The 15000-nt window shown below is 47.8% G+C and overlaps 1 protein-coding gene across 8 annotated transcripts in view; it reads right to left on the bottom strand.

The window, feature by feature from the left end:
- The window catches only part of dysf (dysferlin, limb girdle muscular dystrophy 2B (autosomal recessive)), a 59506-nt gene that overhangs the window by 6547 nt on the left and 37959 nt on the right, over window positions 1-15000 (bottom strand). For 4 of the 8 annotated variants that reach the window (XM_035519682.1, XM_035519685.1, XM_035519684.1 and 1 more), the window contains 9 exons: window positions 14736-14897; window positions 13252-13417; window positions 13074-13147; window positions 3408-3506; window positions 2582-2710; window positions 1964-2119; window positions 1406-1497; window positions 809-979; window positions 313-455 (listed from right to left, as the gene is read on the bottom strand). In XM_035519682.1, the coding sequence (XP_035375575.1) occupies window positions 313-455; window positions 809-979; window positions 1406-1497; window positions 1964-2119; window positions 2582-2710; window positions 3408-3506; window positions 13074-13147; window positions 13252-13417; window positions 14736-14897 (1192 nt within the window). Of the gene's footprint in view, window positions 1-312; window positions 456-808; window positions 980-1405; window positions 1498-1963; window positions 2120-2581; window positions 2711-3407; window positions 3507-3664; window positions 3677-7897; window positions 7958-13073; window positions 13148-13251; window positions 13418-14735; window positions 14898-15000 lie in introns of all 8 variants that reach the window. The other 4 variants (XM_035519678.1, XM_035519677.1, XM_035519680.1 and 1 more) reach the window with 2 other exon arrangements.

The raw sequence follows: 15000 nt of genomic DNA, 5'->3' as shown, positions 1-15000 counted from the left end.
TGATGGATGGCGTGCGTCCAGACGTGTGCAGTTATTCTTTTTCCCCCGCCGGTGTTTTCACACAGTCGCGGCCGATCTCGCGCCCGGCGAGCCCTTTTTTTTTTTCCCGCGGCGGAAGGCGTAGACGTAACGGCGCTGGGCTGATGCTTTCATAAGCTGTTGCTCGTGACTAACGCGCACGGCGGCTCCAAAGAAAAGACCTCCATCTTCACCCAGGGGGGGTGGGGGTGGGGAGAGGCCCAGGGTGCGTGTACGGTGTGTGTATGGTGCGTTTGTGTGTGTGTATGGTGTGTGTGTGTGCGCGTGACTGACCCAGGTCTGCAGCAGTGTACGTGCAGCCCCTGAAGTGCACTCTGTCCTGCCTGTACACCGGCAGCTTGTAGTTTCTGCTGCGACACACACGCTGGAGCAGCTGGCTGGGTTTCAGCTGGTCTCTCCACTGGTTCACGCCAGACCTAGAGAGACATGCCAGGGAGAGCCTCGATCGAGTCCACGTACAGGAAATACAGCGCTGCAGCTTTTATAAGCTTTCATTAACTCTGTAGATGTCGGTGGGCAGGAGTAGGCTACCTAGAGCACAAATGTCACTTCAGTTAAGGCGCTTAGGGAAACACTGCTCCTGAGATGTTTTGCTCAGAGGGCACTTGCACAGTGCAACAGTGAAGTGCGTGTGCATCCGTACACGTTGCTATCCTTGCACACAGTAGGGCTAGGGCAGCTAGACAGAGAAGAGTGTGTGTGTGTGTGTGTGTGTGTGTGTGTGTGTGTGTGTATATGTGTACGTTTCTGTACACTCTGCTCTGCTTACACACAGTAGGACTTGGGCAGGCCACATCGTGCACCGTAACGTGACAGGAAGCGGTTCTCCAGGTCGATGACGGTCTCGCCGATCTTCTCATCCTTGGAGAGCATGTCGTAATCGTACAGGGCGATCTTCAGGTCCTTCTCCAGGGGAAGGCAACACGTCAGCTCGAACATTCTGGGTGAAGAGACACCCGCTGGCTCACAAACCCACTTTCACATCGCCTTATGTCTCCGTACAAGACACACTCTCCCTGACACGCACAACACACTGAGCTCTCGGACTCACTAAACGGGTGTAATGTGTAATGCCTCCATTCATTAATTAATTCAAACATCACTTTAGGTTCTTACTAAGAATGTCACTCTGGGGTGCTGTTATCTGTGTATCACCTCCATGTGTGACTTATCAAGGTCCAGCATCTGACACGTTACAGTGATGTGGTCATTGCTAAGAGTATAGTGACCCCTGCTGGCAACCAGTAGTTTTTCATTCAACCAGAAGTGCCAGTGCTATACGCGAACACTTCTGCTAAAGTAGTCGGGAAAAATGGGAGAGGGGGAGAGGAGAGAGAGAGAGAGAGTGTAAAAGAAAACCACTGACTTTCCAAAAACGGGATTTAAGGTGCAGGGTATGTAGTTGTCATGGTCACTTATGGATTTCTTTCCTAGCGTGATCTTGACATAGGGGTCACACTGTGGAAAGAACAAAACACACACACACACACACACACACACACATAATGGAGAAAATCCTCTCTAGCTTCGAGCCCTGTCCCACTAGCACTGTGCAATCAGCATCAGTCCCTTATGACTACAGAGACGTTCCGTGTCTCCGGCCCGAGTAGGTAATGACAGGACGTCATCCTTGTGCGATGGCGCCTAACGGCGGACAGGGCCGGCAGAGGGCAACAGAAGGACACGTGATCCGTATCGCCAAGACGATAAGACCGGGGAAACTAGGCCCCTGAGAAACACAGCATGGCAGGCCTGACACTGACCGGACCGTACCAGGACCGGCCACGTCATGCCCAGGGCTTATAAGCACGTTTGAAGCTTGTTTCAAAATGCAGAGTTCCTGTCGAGTAAAATAAGACGTGCCGGCCCGGGCGAAGCAGACGGGTCAAGAGCTCGTGTCCGGGAGATGCTGGTTGGGACCCACCTTGCCATTGGCGTCTTTGGGCTGTAGCCCGTGAGCCTGGACGACGTAGAGGCGAACCAGGCACTCCTCTGTGCCGTTAGAGGGGAGCTGGCAGAACTGGCGAGGGGGAAGAGGCCCCGAGGGCTCGCTGGGTAACGGGTAGATCCTGAACATGCCCTGGGGACAAGACATGAAGCGTCAGAACCAGCTCCGTCGGACCTACGGGGAGGAACCGTTACACGCCCGGCTCGGCGACCCTGTCCCGGCGTTAGCCTCGTCCGCTGCTGTCCCCCCCGAAACGAAACCTTTTTGTCGAGAGCGGTGCGTTATACGGACCCGGCGCTAGAACCCTGAATGGAATAATAATCCCAAGGCAGGATTTGACAAAGAGCAGACGGAGACTTCAAACTCAAAGACGAGAGCGTGCGGCCAGCAGGAACGCAAAGGCCTGATCCAAAGGGCCCTCGTACCGCTGCACAGGCGGTGCTAATAAGCACAACCCTCCCACCTCCCCTTCTCTCTCATCTGGCCCGCTTATGCGCGCCTTCTGTTTTAACTGTGAGGGATGAAAGCGCAGGACGCAGCGTTCGTGCGACAGGGTGCAGGGTCGCGGCCCCCCCGGGGCCTCGGAAGGTCCACCTTGAACTCCCCGACGACGGAAGGGTCGTCGCCCTCGTCCTGCGCTCGTCCGCGGTAGAGCCGGAACGTCTGGCAGAAGTCGGACAGCTGCTCAAAGCCTTCAACCCTCTCCAGCTCTCTGTCGTACACCTGCGGACACACACACACACGCGCAGAGGGCGCGTACGCACAGATTTCAGCTGCTGAAAACCTGGAAAACCTCACGCTCGTCGTTCGGCGACTGCATATAACACACATTATTGTGTCTACTGCCAGTACTTCCAGAGTAGCTGTCCTTTAGTGTCTGGGACATTAACTGCAAGTCTAACATCTCAACTGCACAGCGGAATGACCTCGGATGCTCCGTAAACGTACATGGATCAGGAACTCTCAGTTACGAGGACGTTCAAAGGTAGCAAGAAATTGTTCATAAGCGATTGGATGTGCTGAAGGAAAATGCGGACAACAGGCCTGTGTCACAGGAGCTGGCCCCACAGGCCACACAGGAGCTGGCTTAGCATCCAGCGCGTGAGGGTGCACGCCCTGGACTGTTTTAAAAGGCTCATCCCTGGGACCCAGCTACGTCTCCACAGGCCCACCGCCATTAGACGCATTTCCACTGCAATTTTCACGCACTTCGCTGGGTTTTGCTTGGCCCTGCAATACCGCCGCTACAAACATAATACAGCTTTGGTGTGACTTGAGTTCAGTAACCTGTTAGCGGGGTTTGGTAACATTGCGCTCCCTTTCCTCTAATGCTTCTTTCACTAGACTTCTCTCTTAGATGACCTACCAACGAAGCCCCCAGTAAGCGTGAGTGAGGCGTGCATGGCGTCGCGCACTTTACCTCCAGGGTGTCCAGACCTTTCTCCAGGTAGCTCCCACACATCCGCCTCTCACCTGTGGAGGCGTAGAACTTGCTCCACCAGTCCATGAAGTCGTCCTCCTGGTGGAAGAACAGGGGCAGGAAAGCAATGGCACGTGGGAATTAATCACATCGTTCTTGTCCACCGACACACCCTAATGAGTCGCAGATTGTTTTAAGTATTACCGCTTTTATGCTCAATAGACTGGAGCTGCGTTGCTGAGACAGGTCCTACTCACCCACTGTCTCATCTGCGCCCAGCAAGTGGAAAGACGTCAGTGAAGTTAGAGAGGGAAAGGAGAGCAATTAAACAGTGGTGCCGCAAAGAACCGTGCGCTCGCATGCCGGAGAAACGGAGAAATGACCACTGGAACGAGTCTCTTCCAAAGTCTTTCCGTTCTTTCCACTGCACATTGTTAGAGTCAACGAGAAATCCCTCACAGGTGACAGGCCGGACGTTTCGGCACGCATTTCCGCGATGGGAGCGCACGTCCCCGAAACAGCCAGCACGCCGATTCCCCTTACGCACGGCCCGCTTTAACCGCGACTGCTGACTCCCAGTTGGCTCGGCGCGAGGCGTGGAGCCGCTGGCAGCTCCGGGGGAGTTTATTTGGCGGGCAGCTCTGGAGGAGCGGCAAGGGACGTGCACTTCTCGTCCGGGCCAACGCCATATTACCCACCAAACAAAAGACAAAGAGGTGTTTTTCAGTGCGAGACAACACCCCTCACCAGAGACACTTTGGATCTAAACAAGAACCGAAGGCCCAGTCAGACATCAAACGGACAAGCGAGTCATCGTCCAGCAGAGGTTTACTCGACCCATTACCTAATTGTCTTTGACCTTCAGCAGAGACAGTGCTGAAATGAGTAATGGCATGTATGTGTGCCATCGTCAGAAGTGCAGGCACAGGTGGGTCCAGGTTGCGGAGACCCCCGCAACCCGCCTGCTGACCCCGTACGGCCATAAGCCTTCACTCTCGACCTGAAAGTAGAGCGTCAGGGAGGTGGGCAGAACAGGTAGGGGACCCGAAAGAGGCACCCAGCATAACGGCCATCAGCAGCGACAGGAACAGCAAGGGGGAAGCATGGCGCTTCTCCGATCCTCTGAGACTCCATTTATGCTGAACTCACGAGAGTTCATTCGCGCCTGGCAGCTTTCTCCGCTCCCTAATTCCGAATTACCGGAGGGCGTTTACACAGCCGGCTTTGCGCCTGAACAAAACGGAAAGATCGGGTGAACTTCGGCCCAGTTCGGGTAGACGAAGGATAATAAAAGGGAGGCCGCCCGCACTTCTAGAGTAATTGGATTTAAGGCAAACCTACACACTTTTAATGTAAAGCTTGTTTTGAATGTGCAGGCGAGGCGTACAAGACATCTTGACTGACAGGCCTCACAGTAACAGACATCATTTGACCTCAGGAATTTGCGACGGTGCTTAAATTAGTTAGGACTCTTGTACAGGTCGAATCTGAAGTCCAGTGCCTCTTATCCAGAAGGATTACATATTCATGACTGTGAAATACATGTGCTTAGCTGGTTAGGACAAGCCCATGTTACAACCCTATAATACATGGTGATATGATAAAGGGATTAATCTTGTTGAGTTGAGCCATCTGATCTTGAAGCACCTTAACCCAAAACTAGGAACGCTTTTCACTAAAACCAAGGGGATCCTTTAAATGACCTTTAGCACAGTTGCGCTGTCTGCAGAGAATTCAGCCATGAACCAGTATTCCATTTTCCGGGCAACCACAATGTTGGTCTTTTTTTTTTTTTTTTTTTTGCCCTCAACCTTCTGAAGTTGTTTTGGATGTCAACCATAAAAGGCGAAAAAAATGGAAAAAAATCGTCAAAATGCCTTTTGCCCTTTGGAATGTCTGGAAGCTTGGTGTGTGCTAGGTCAGCAGCGTTCCACGGTCCGTAATGATTCCGTAATGTTCCGTAATGACTGCATCATGGTGAGACGGGCCTCCGAGTTTGACAGTCCTTGTAAAGCAGCGAGTCGCCGCGAGGCCAGCTGGCGCTCGAGCTGAAGAACCGGGACTGTGATCGGCCACATCAGTCAAAAACGGTCATGTTACAACCATCACCATGTTTGTTGGTCTGCATTAGCGTGAGCATTTTTTGACTCATCACGTTAATGGCACACTGCAGTTCACCCCAAACACATGCATCAGTGACTGAATACTTTATTGCAGCAAGTCTGGAAGTCACGAAAAGCACATAAAAGCGTCATATGTGACAGTGCTGACCGTGCATAGATAGGCCTGTTTGGTCATTTCAAAGAGTTGCATTAACGCCCCAACCTATCAAGTCATCTCGCTAGCCATGACATGAAGGCGGGCGCATTCCACAAGGCGAGGCTGCTGACCTGCTCGGTTCACTGTGTTTGAGTACCAGGTATGTAACCGCTACGTAACGATGGCACAGCTCAGACGTTTTCCTCCTGGGAAACAGGTCATGTACACACTATCTTCTCGTTCCCTTACATCTCTGTCTGTAAGGGCTGTTACAGGATTACGTGTGTGGAACGGGCAAGCACAAGGCTCCCAGCAGGCAAGCTGCTATAGATGGGCAACTCTCTCCAGGCAGCATTTCCAGGCTCGTGTAATGTCTACATCTCCAAACTTTCATTAGTGGAAAACTGACTGAATGTACCACTATCCTGCCCCTTCATCTGTTTCTGACATTTGGCTTCGAGTCGATACACACCGAGAATCTTATAAAAGCCCTATTTACTTTGGCTTTAGTGAGAGAGAAAATTTGGGTTTTTTGATCATCTGGTTCGAATATTTCCTAATAAAATAAATATCTTTGTTTGTAGAAAGAGAAACCTCCGAGTCTTGGCTTGGGGAGACAGCGAGTGCTACATTTGGAGTGTCACATAAACATGCATTCGTACCAAAGGAGCCAACACAGAGTGGGGCAGGCCTGGCTCGGAAACATGAGAGCTAGCAGGGAACCTGTAATGCTGCGGAGGCCAAGTCGCACGAGCGCACAGACGGACCAGTTCTGAGCAGGTAGGACCGGACCTACTCAGCAGCGCATATGCACGTCCTAATCTGCTGTAGTCAAATACCCACAACCACTCACACTCACATGCCTCTTTGTATGCACCAAAATTCCTGCAGCCAAAAATGAGACGAAATGCATCCAGTGTTGAAATCAGTTGGACATTTTCTGCCTTAACACCAAACATTATCCATCTCTGTGTTTCATCAAAGAGAGCAAAAGTTCTCCATATTTCTCTGCAGCCAATGTAGGCATAAAAAGAAGCCATTATGAGCTCAAAGACAGATTCAAATCCAAATTAGCATTATCAGTGCAAGTGAAACTTTTTAAACTGACAAAAAAAATGGTGGATCTTTGCTACTAGGGATGTCAGAGATGTGAGTTCAGATGATTGTTGCTACCCTGCTATACTGCAAAGCTACGACTGTATGAGCAAGTCAGTAATTCACAGGTTTCACAGTGGTTTTAGTGGGATGAGGTAGTTTGAATAGGACTCTGTCTGTCTGTCTGTCTGTCTGTCCGTCTGTCTCTCCCTCAGTCACATGTGTTTAATTATGTGTTTAATTAGCCAATTGTGAAGAGGACTAATACCTAATTCTCTCTCTCTCTCTCTCTCTCTCTCTCTCTCTCTCTCTCTCACACACACACACACACACACACACACACACACACATGCCTATTGCAGGATATACTTCTGGAAAGAGTTCAAACATTAATTCTGATCTTTTAAATTACTGTACTTTTTTTTAACCTGACTAGTACAAATTATGCCTGAGGGAGTCAGCAGTCTTTTTTTTTAATGAGTAACATTTATTTTATTTTACTAAATTTAACTGTATAGCTGCAGCTACCCTGAAGCAGTATAAATTGTGAAAATGTTCCTTTTTTCATACTTTTTTCAAAAAATTAATTCACTGGCACCAAAGGATTATATAACTCTTCCCCATTATGAGCTGGAATGAAACATCATGGGATGCAGCAGGAATTTTTTAGCTTTTTCAATTTTATTCCAGTTTGTTGTTAATTTTCTACAATGCACACTTTACTCTAGGTAATATGTTGAAGACTAGCTAAGGTTCCAGGGATTACTGTACCTTAAAAGAGTGATGTTGTTCAACCAGCTAACGTTACTTTCCAAAAATCCTTGTCATGAGTGAAGTCACTTCAACATGCACCACAGACATGCGGCCACCATACTTGGAGCATGCACACATGCAGGAGCACGCAGGGGATATACCAACAGCAATTCAGCATCTTCAGTATCACCAAAGAACATCAAAAGTCTTTCTTTGTAAAATGGCAGCCAAATCTGCCAAGTGCTCTCTTGAACACGTCAGCTCTTGGTCTAACACATAATCAAGCAGCAGGTGCTTGAAAGAAGGAAGATGCTGAAATACAGCCGGCGAGAGAGCAGCAGGGTAGCTGCAGGACACGCCGAGTCAGATCACTACATACGTACATGGAGGCTTGAGCACGAAGGTGAGATGTTAATAATAGCAGAACTGGTGCCATCTGTCAGCTACAAAGCAGAGGCATAGCTGTTAGCAGGTCCTAGGAACCTCGAGGAGACAAACAGGGTTCAAAGGTTAAACGAAGTAGATCCAAAATGTTCAAAACAATCCCTGTTTATAGAACGATTTGCTCCTGAAAGGACTCCAGCAGAAGGTGCCATTTATGGCCAGCGTAAAGCTATCTGCTGAAAATTTAATCACCCTCCAGCTATTTATATGAAACACGAGTAACCCTTGAATTGTGAAAGCAGACATGTCAAACTAAAACTTTTGCCTAAGAACAGCACATTAAGTGATATGGATATTTTCAAAATCATTTTGATATAACCGAGAACAGTACCATAAACTGACAATGCATTAGCACGGGTGGATGTGCAGTCTAAGAGCAATATGATGGTGTCCTGTATGGCTTACAGATGAAGGCTCAGAGAAACTGGGGATGAGGCACAGATGGTATCCTCGAGCATTCTGAGCTCTGACAAGCTTGTGCTTTCAAGCAAAATGTATTTATTATTGTGAATGCTGGACCCATGAAACATGATTTCTTGATGAAGAATAACCGCTGTTTTCCCGCAACAGGGTTTAGGAATGTAATAACTCCAGAATATAGAGGGGACAGCGAAACAGTGAGAATAGCTAATGCTACAATGCGAGCGCTAAAGCTAATTAGAGACAGACACAATACATGCACATATGCAGATACTGCACTATAGTACCCTTTAACACTAAATCAAACGATTGTTGTCCTTGGGAGTAGGTTTGTGCAGAGGTGCCAAGCCCAGTCATAAATTAACAACCCATGAAGTTCATCTTCTGAGATAAACAATGGGAAAATAATGAAATCCTGATGAGCGTACATGCAAGGGAGTGATGAAAATATATAGGAAAAACATTCAGGGCAAATGACAAAAACAGTAGTGTTTCCTTTGGGATGCGGTGTATGCAATAAAACGCTCCAACTGTAAAACTGAAGCTACAGAGTCATTCAATTTTAAAAGTAATTTCATCACTGCATATAAGCAGTCCTCACAGAAGAATCATGGACTCTATAGATCCTGCTAACCTGATCTGGGTATCTTAATGACAGAGTATGCCAAATGTCAGCATTTGTAGCAGTTAAAGGAACTCTGAGGGGTAATTTAATTTTTATGGTTAAGTCATGGTAATGAGATTATCCTGGCAGATATATACATGCCAGGTTGCCACTAAACACCAACCAAACATAACCAGGGCCAAATCAATTAGGCTATATGATATGTCTAGCAAGCTAATGTCCCTGCCAGAAACACTTGCTTTAGCACTTATCCCAAACAATTATCATAATCACTTCTCACTGAGAGACCGAGGGCGTGGGCAATAATTATGGGAGAATAGTTTTACAACTGTATACTTTTGCCCAAAGTTGTCTCAATGTCTGCGGCACCGCAGAATGTCCAGAAAGCACGTGAAATGAAGTTACTCTAATAAAGCAAAAGTTATATGGAAGTCGTGTGGTACGTGACAGATGACAAGAACGAGCTAAAGAGGCGAATGTCCACATACGTCATAGTTCACGCCTACTCTTCTGTTTTCCCTCCAAGCGACGACTATTTAGGTCACGCGAAGACGAGCCAAGTCCTTACAGTGCGCAAAGATCCCAGATCAACAAAATGTCACAGGCTAATCAAACAGTCATGGAAGCCAAGCTCCTTCTCCACCTCGATTTGGATGGCTGGTTTCGAGTGGGACCCGGTTGTGGAAGGTCTGTCAGCAAGTGCGCTCTCTCCCCTAGGGTCAACCCCGAGGGAGGGGGCGAAGGGGCGCAGTGGTGGAGGGTAGGAGCAGGATGTGAGAGGCGAAGGAGGTCTCCTGTGGCTCCTGTGGTGAGCAGGCAGGGTTGGGGGAGGGGGCGCAGTTGCCTACGACGACGACTCGCCACATCAGAGGGAGGACTGAACCCATGCAGCGCCTTCTGCAGCGTAACGCCAAGGCATTATTTATACAATAACAAAGTCAGCTTCACACGGGGCACCCCGGAGGATCAGCTAATTAGTACCAGGCCCATTTGTTTACAGTTGTCCGCTAACACTGGGGCAGTTGTGTTAAGGCGGACTCGGAATGTAGCAAGAAGTTAAAGCATGCTGCATCACCTTTTAATGCATCATAGCACGTGTGCCTTTCCCCACATAAAAACCCTCCAGGCAAATCTGCCAAGGAGCGGTGTGTGGTAAAACCAAAGCCCAGAAGAATGTCCGGTAGGCTTCCCCAAGTCCCATCTGAGAAACCTCCTCAAAGCTCCTCTATGTGGGCATCCGCTTTTAGCACCCGGAATCTGAAGTTATGTTCTTTTATCCCGGTCAGGACCATGGCAAATCTATAAAGCCACCAAAGTCGTGTCGACTTTCCCCGCAAGATGTTGTTCTTGGCCTCACTGAAACCCGGACTAAGTGACAAACATGGTCCTCTTTACCAAAATTGTTTTTTTTGTTGTTGTTTTTTTTCAGCAGAATACAAGATCCCAGTTTGGGGTTCTAGCAGGAGCCAAAGTGGAGTCTTTGGGGAGATGATGAGGCTCAAGTTTCCTTTAACGCACTGGGGAGTGTAGTCCAGCCATCTGCCCCCAGAGCAGAAAACACAAGGAATTCAAAGATGTGGAAATAACTCAGAGCACCAAGTGCTTTCGTTTTTCTGTACTGCTGTTTGCCTGGTATAGTTTTGTATATCCAAATTGGTTATATACAAAGCATTGGCCCTAATCATGCTTTTTAGATCATGTGGCATTCGCAAAGGTTCAGGCCAGGTCCTATTATGAGTTATCAATCTAAAACTGTTTGTCCAGTGGAAAAAAAAAAAAAAAGGTTGAGCAAGTGAACAAGTTCAACTTCTCTAAAATAGGTTTGGCGAAGCGCAGGCTGTGGGAGCCCAGAACGGAGGGTCTGTACTGTGAGGCTGCCCTAAAGCCCCAGAGCTCCCCCTGAGACAAGCCCAGCCAGAGACCAGAAGAGGCTCCAAACAGTAGCTTCTGCTCCTGCCGCTGCGAGCGAAAAGTCTCGCGTGTGCACGAAGCAGGCAAAACCAGGGACTGTGGAGACACTATGTGACTGCACACATGGCCGCACGCGAGCGTGCACCCCATCGAACTGAGCACATGAAAAGCATGCAGTGCCAAAGGCAGGCGTACACCCACAAGGCACAGAAACGCGCATTCCATCCAAAAAAGCGGCAGTAAACGTATCCCGGGGAGCATACCAGCCCCACCCCACCCCCTGGGCTCCTCTTGCTCCCAGAACATTTTCACATGGATGGCTGCGGTTGTGGTCCCTCTTATATTTGTTCTGACCCGAACAAGCCATTTGATGGCAGTCCTTTGACAAGGCAAGCCAGAAAACAAATAAGAGAAAAATGTTCCCGTCATATGAATGCGGAGTTCTAAATAAAACCGGTTGCGCTGTGGTTGCCAGCCAGCTGAGATCAGGATGAGGGCTGGAAGGGGCGTTTATTGCACGTTTAGGAAAACGCGCGGTCGTCCTTCGTAGCATTCAGCCGACTCCAGCTCAACCGCAACCGATGTAACTAATGATTGTGGGAAATATTACCAGAACGTAGAGCGATCAGATATGTTAAATAATTGCAACTATATTATTTCGGGGAATTTCGAGGGTAATTAAAATGAGTGGCTTCTGGGTTCCAGAATGCAAGTAAAGATCCATTTCCATTGTGCCACTCTGAGCTGCAAGAGACTCTAGGCTCAACATTCCACAGCGGATGGATGAGTTCAAGATTACGTGTTAGACCACAACAAATTAGACCCCGATCTCCGGCCTGGATCAATAGACAAGTTGAAACGCAGGGGCCAAAAGGACAGTGGGTGTGGGCTGCTGAAGAGGAGCAGAGTGAGCCCCTCAGCGGACACCGGCGAGCTTGACACCCACATGGGGCACAAGCAGCCAGGGCAGAAAGGTGATTCATGTAAATACGCTCACCCTATGACTGTGATATATTGCCAAGAGAGTGAGCTCAGCCATGCAAACCCAATTCCGTTGCTCTGTTTTTGTTTGTTTCTTCCAGCAAATAAACAAATAAAAAGCTGAAAGGTCAAAGTTGAGACATGGAAACAATTTTTCAATTTTCATAGTTCTTGATCCTTTTTTTTTTTTTTTATGATGTTATTTTTATTTATTTTTTATTTATTTATTTATTTGTTTTAGGGAGAGTGGGTTATTTGTAGTCTGTAGTCAAGGCAAGGAATTGATAATCCCTGAAAGGAGACTTTGTTGATGGCTGGGCCCTTTTCAGATGGTCTAAATTGGTCTATGTCTTTTTCTTGTTAGCTTTGTCAGTATGGATATGGGTCATAAACAGCATTTCTTGATGAGTATTTATTTTCTCATACTGCCCCCAACCATTCCTGTACTTCACTGGTTGACTAAAACAGCACTGATCGTCACAACCATCGGTATGTCCCAAAACTCACATCTTCCTCTGCAATTTGAACCAGACTCATATAATATTCAGACAAGGTGACCCATCAAAGCATTGATCACATATGGTGTATATACCCGATTCAAATTCTAATTCTAAACAAGAATTATCTCCCGTCACTGATGCCGTTCCACCCTTTTCATGGAGCCAGATCAGAACAAAGGAGTGGCCAGTGTTTAGAATTGAGCTCCACTTTATAGGCAGGGTACGCTTCCCATGCTGAAGTCAGTGATGATGCAAAGGTTCCATCATTCCCCCAGAAGGCCCTGCGTTTAGGGGTTTGAACTGGGCATTAATGTACCGTGTATGGAAGTTCTCATAGGACCATACCACCCTCATTTAGAGTATTTGTCCGCCAGTAACTCAGAGAAACCCTAGATATGTGACCCTCCGACCATCAGCCAAAAGAACTCTAAAGAATCTATAAATTATTTTGTCACACTTTTGAAAAGGTTGTTCCAGCACTTATGTGTTTTTCTTCTGTACAATGCCAACCTGAGCTAAGGAATCACAGAATTTCCAGTTACATGTCGTAGGACCTCCAAGGACGGTCCCTCTAGGTGGTCCCCACAATCACAGATTATTCCTTGAGTCATTTGTGCTTTAGCAAGACTCTGATGTCGTAGCCACACTAGATAGCAGACACAAGGGTGAAAGTCCTACCTGTCCAGGAATGAGAGGCTCCTTGTCATCGATGTCGATCAGGACATCATCTCTCGGCGTGACAGCAATCTCTTCTGTAAAGAAGAACAAAATAAAAGAAGCTCATATTATTATTGTTAGAAATGTCCCACAGTGGCTGTGGTTTCCATTGGCCCACTAATCCCCTGGGAGTCCTCACCGGGCTGTTCATCCAGGGACTCTCCTTGCTGGCTCTCCGGAATGCACCGGAACTCCTCCAGTGAGTGGATGGTGCACTGGCCCACCACTGGCTTCCTGCCAAACTGTCGATTATCAATCACCTTGATCATCAGCGGAGGTGCGTACAGCTCCTCCTTGGGCAGCCACTAAGGGAGCAGCGTACAGGGGAGGAGGAAGAGATGGTCACAGAGCTCGGGCCATGGGGTGAGGTACGGCACAACCGGGGCAGTGTGTGCAGCGCAAGGGTTTCATCTGTTTCACATACAATCCGAGAGAAGGCCGTCACGGCACTCGGAGCATTCAACCGACGGAAGGTTAGCACAGCAAGCTGAAGTGATTCAGGCTCGGCGTGGCTATGTCTCCATACGGAAACGCCAGCAGTTGCTACTCTGCGTTCCTCGTGCTCTAGCGTAGCGGCATTTAGGGTTAGGTCGTTTTGGACCACACTTCCCTGGTGTCGCGTACTGCTGTTGTGGTGGCAGTCATTACAAGCATGAGGCCAACACTTCAGGGAGGCTGCTGATATTACACAAATATGTTTTCATATAGCACAAAGAAAACCAAAACAACCAAAATCAAGTTTTTTTTGGAGCTAAGGGGGCAATATTTTATAATAACAGGCCCTAATAAACAATTACATATTCATTACTTAATAATTTATTAACTAATAGTAAGCATTTAATTATTTTATACTCCTTAATAAATACTACAGTTTTATTCATTTGATAAATTAGTAAGGATTTAATTTGTAAATAAATTGGCACAAAGTGGACCTGGTAATATAAATCTCACAACATGCTATTCTTACACTGTTAATGACAAGCTAAAGGTTATGAATAGAGCCTGGTAGATGTTTAAGGAGCCAGTAGAGGGTCTTAGAGGACAGGGATCAAAGCTTAATGCTCTCTGAGCAACTGACCAGCACTGAGTGGCTACGGCTTCAGCATTCAATGGCTGGCAAAAAAAAGCACTGAAACGTTCCCCGTGGTTCGGACACTTGAGGAGCCACTAGTAAACATTCAAAAATTCAAAAGGTGGTATTTACTAACACTTATAAACGAAAGCCTGTCATTATTAACAGGTTAACGAACTTAGATAATGACAGCCGTTGATTAGAAACCATTTTTATCATGTGTAAGTAGTGTTTAATGTTTTTGTTTGCTTGTTTGATTGAGTTTGCGTTTTAAGGTCTCAGGGACACAGGACGGTTAACTGCCGGGAAGAGTTTACTTTCGGTTCACGGGAAAGGAACAAATAAACAACCAAACAAAACAAAAAGCAAAAACAAAGCTGTCCGAAAAGAAGATGGGCTCTGCAACAATTGTGAAATTCCACCGGCGGCGAGGCATCTGAGCCGCAGCTGCACGGACAGATAACACGTAACAGCACCGCTGGAGCTGAGCCCACCCTTTTCGAGAAGCGGGAGGGGGGTAAGCAAAGCAGAAGCGTAAGTCTGAAACGCACCACGTCGATGAAGAGCGTGTTGACCTCGAAGTTGGGGTTCTTCTTGGCGTTGCGGATGACGCAGGACTGCACCATGCTGCCCCCGCACTCCACCTGCAGGCTGGGTGATGTCACACTGGCCAGTTGGAAGCTCTTAAGGTTGCGCACGCCCCACGCCAGGATCTACGCGGTCAAAGGTCAAAGGTCACTTCAAACACCCGATACCTTTGCGACAGGTAGGGCTTATATTAACACATTTTGGAATCCTTCTATAAACACATTGCAA

Source organism: Electrophorus electricus, chromosome 19 (assembly GCF_013358815.1).
Source record: "Electrophorus electricus isolate fEleEle1 chromosome 19, fEleEle1.pri, whole genome shotgun sequence".
In the NCBI taxonomy this organism is placed as follows: Eukaryota; Metazoa; Chordata; class Actinopteri; order Gymnotiformes; family Gymnotidae; genus Electrophorus; species Electrophorus electricus.
This window is presented reverse-complemented; position numbering and strand designations above follow the sequence as displayed.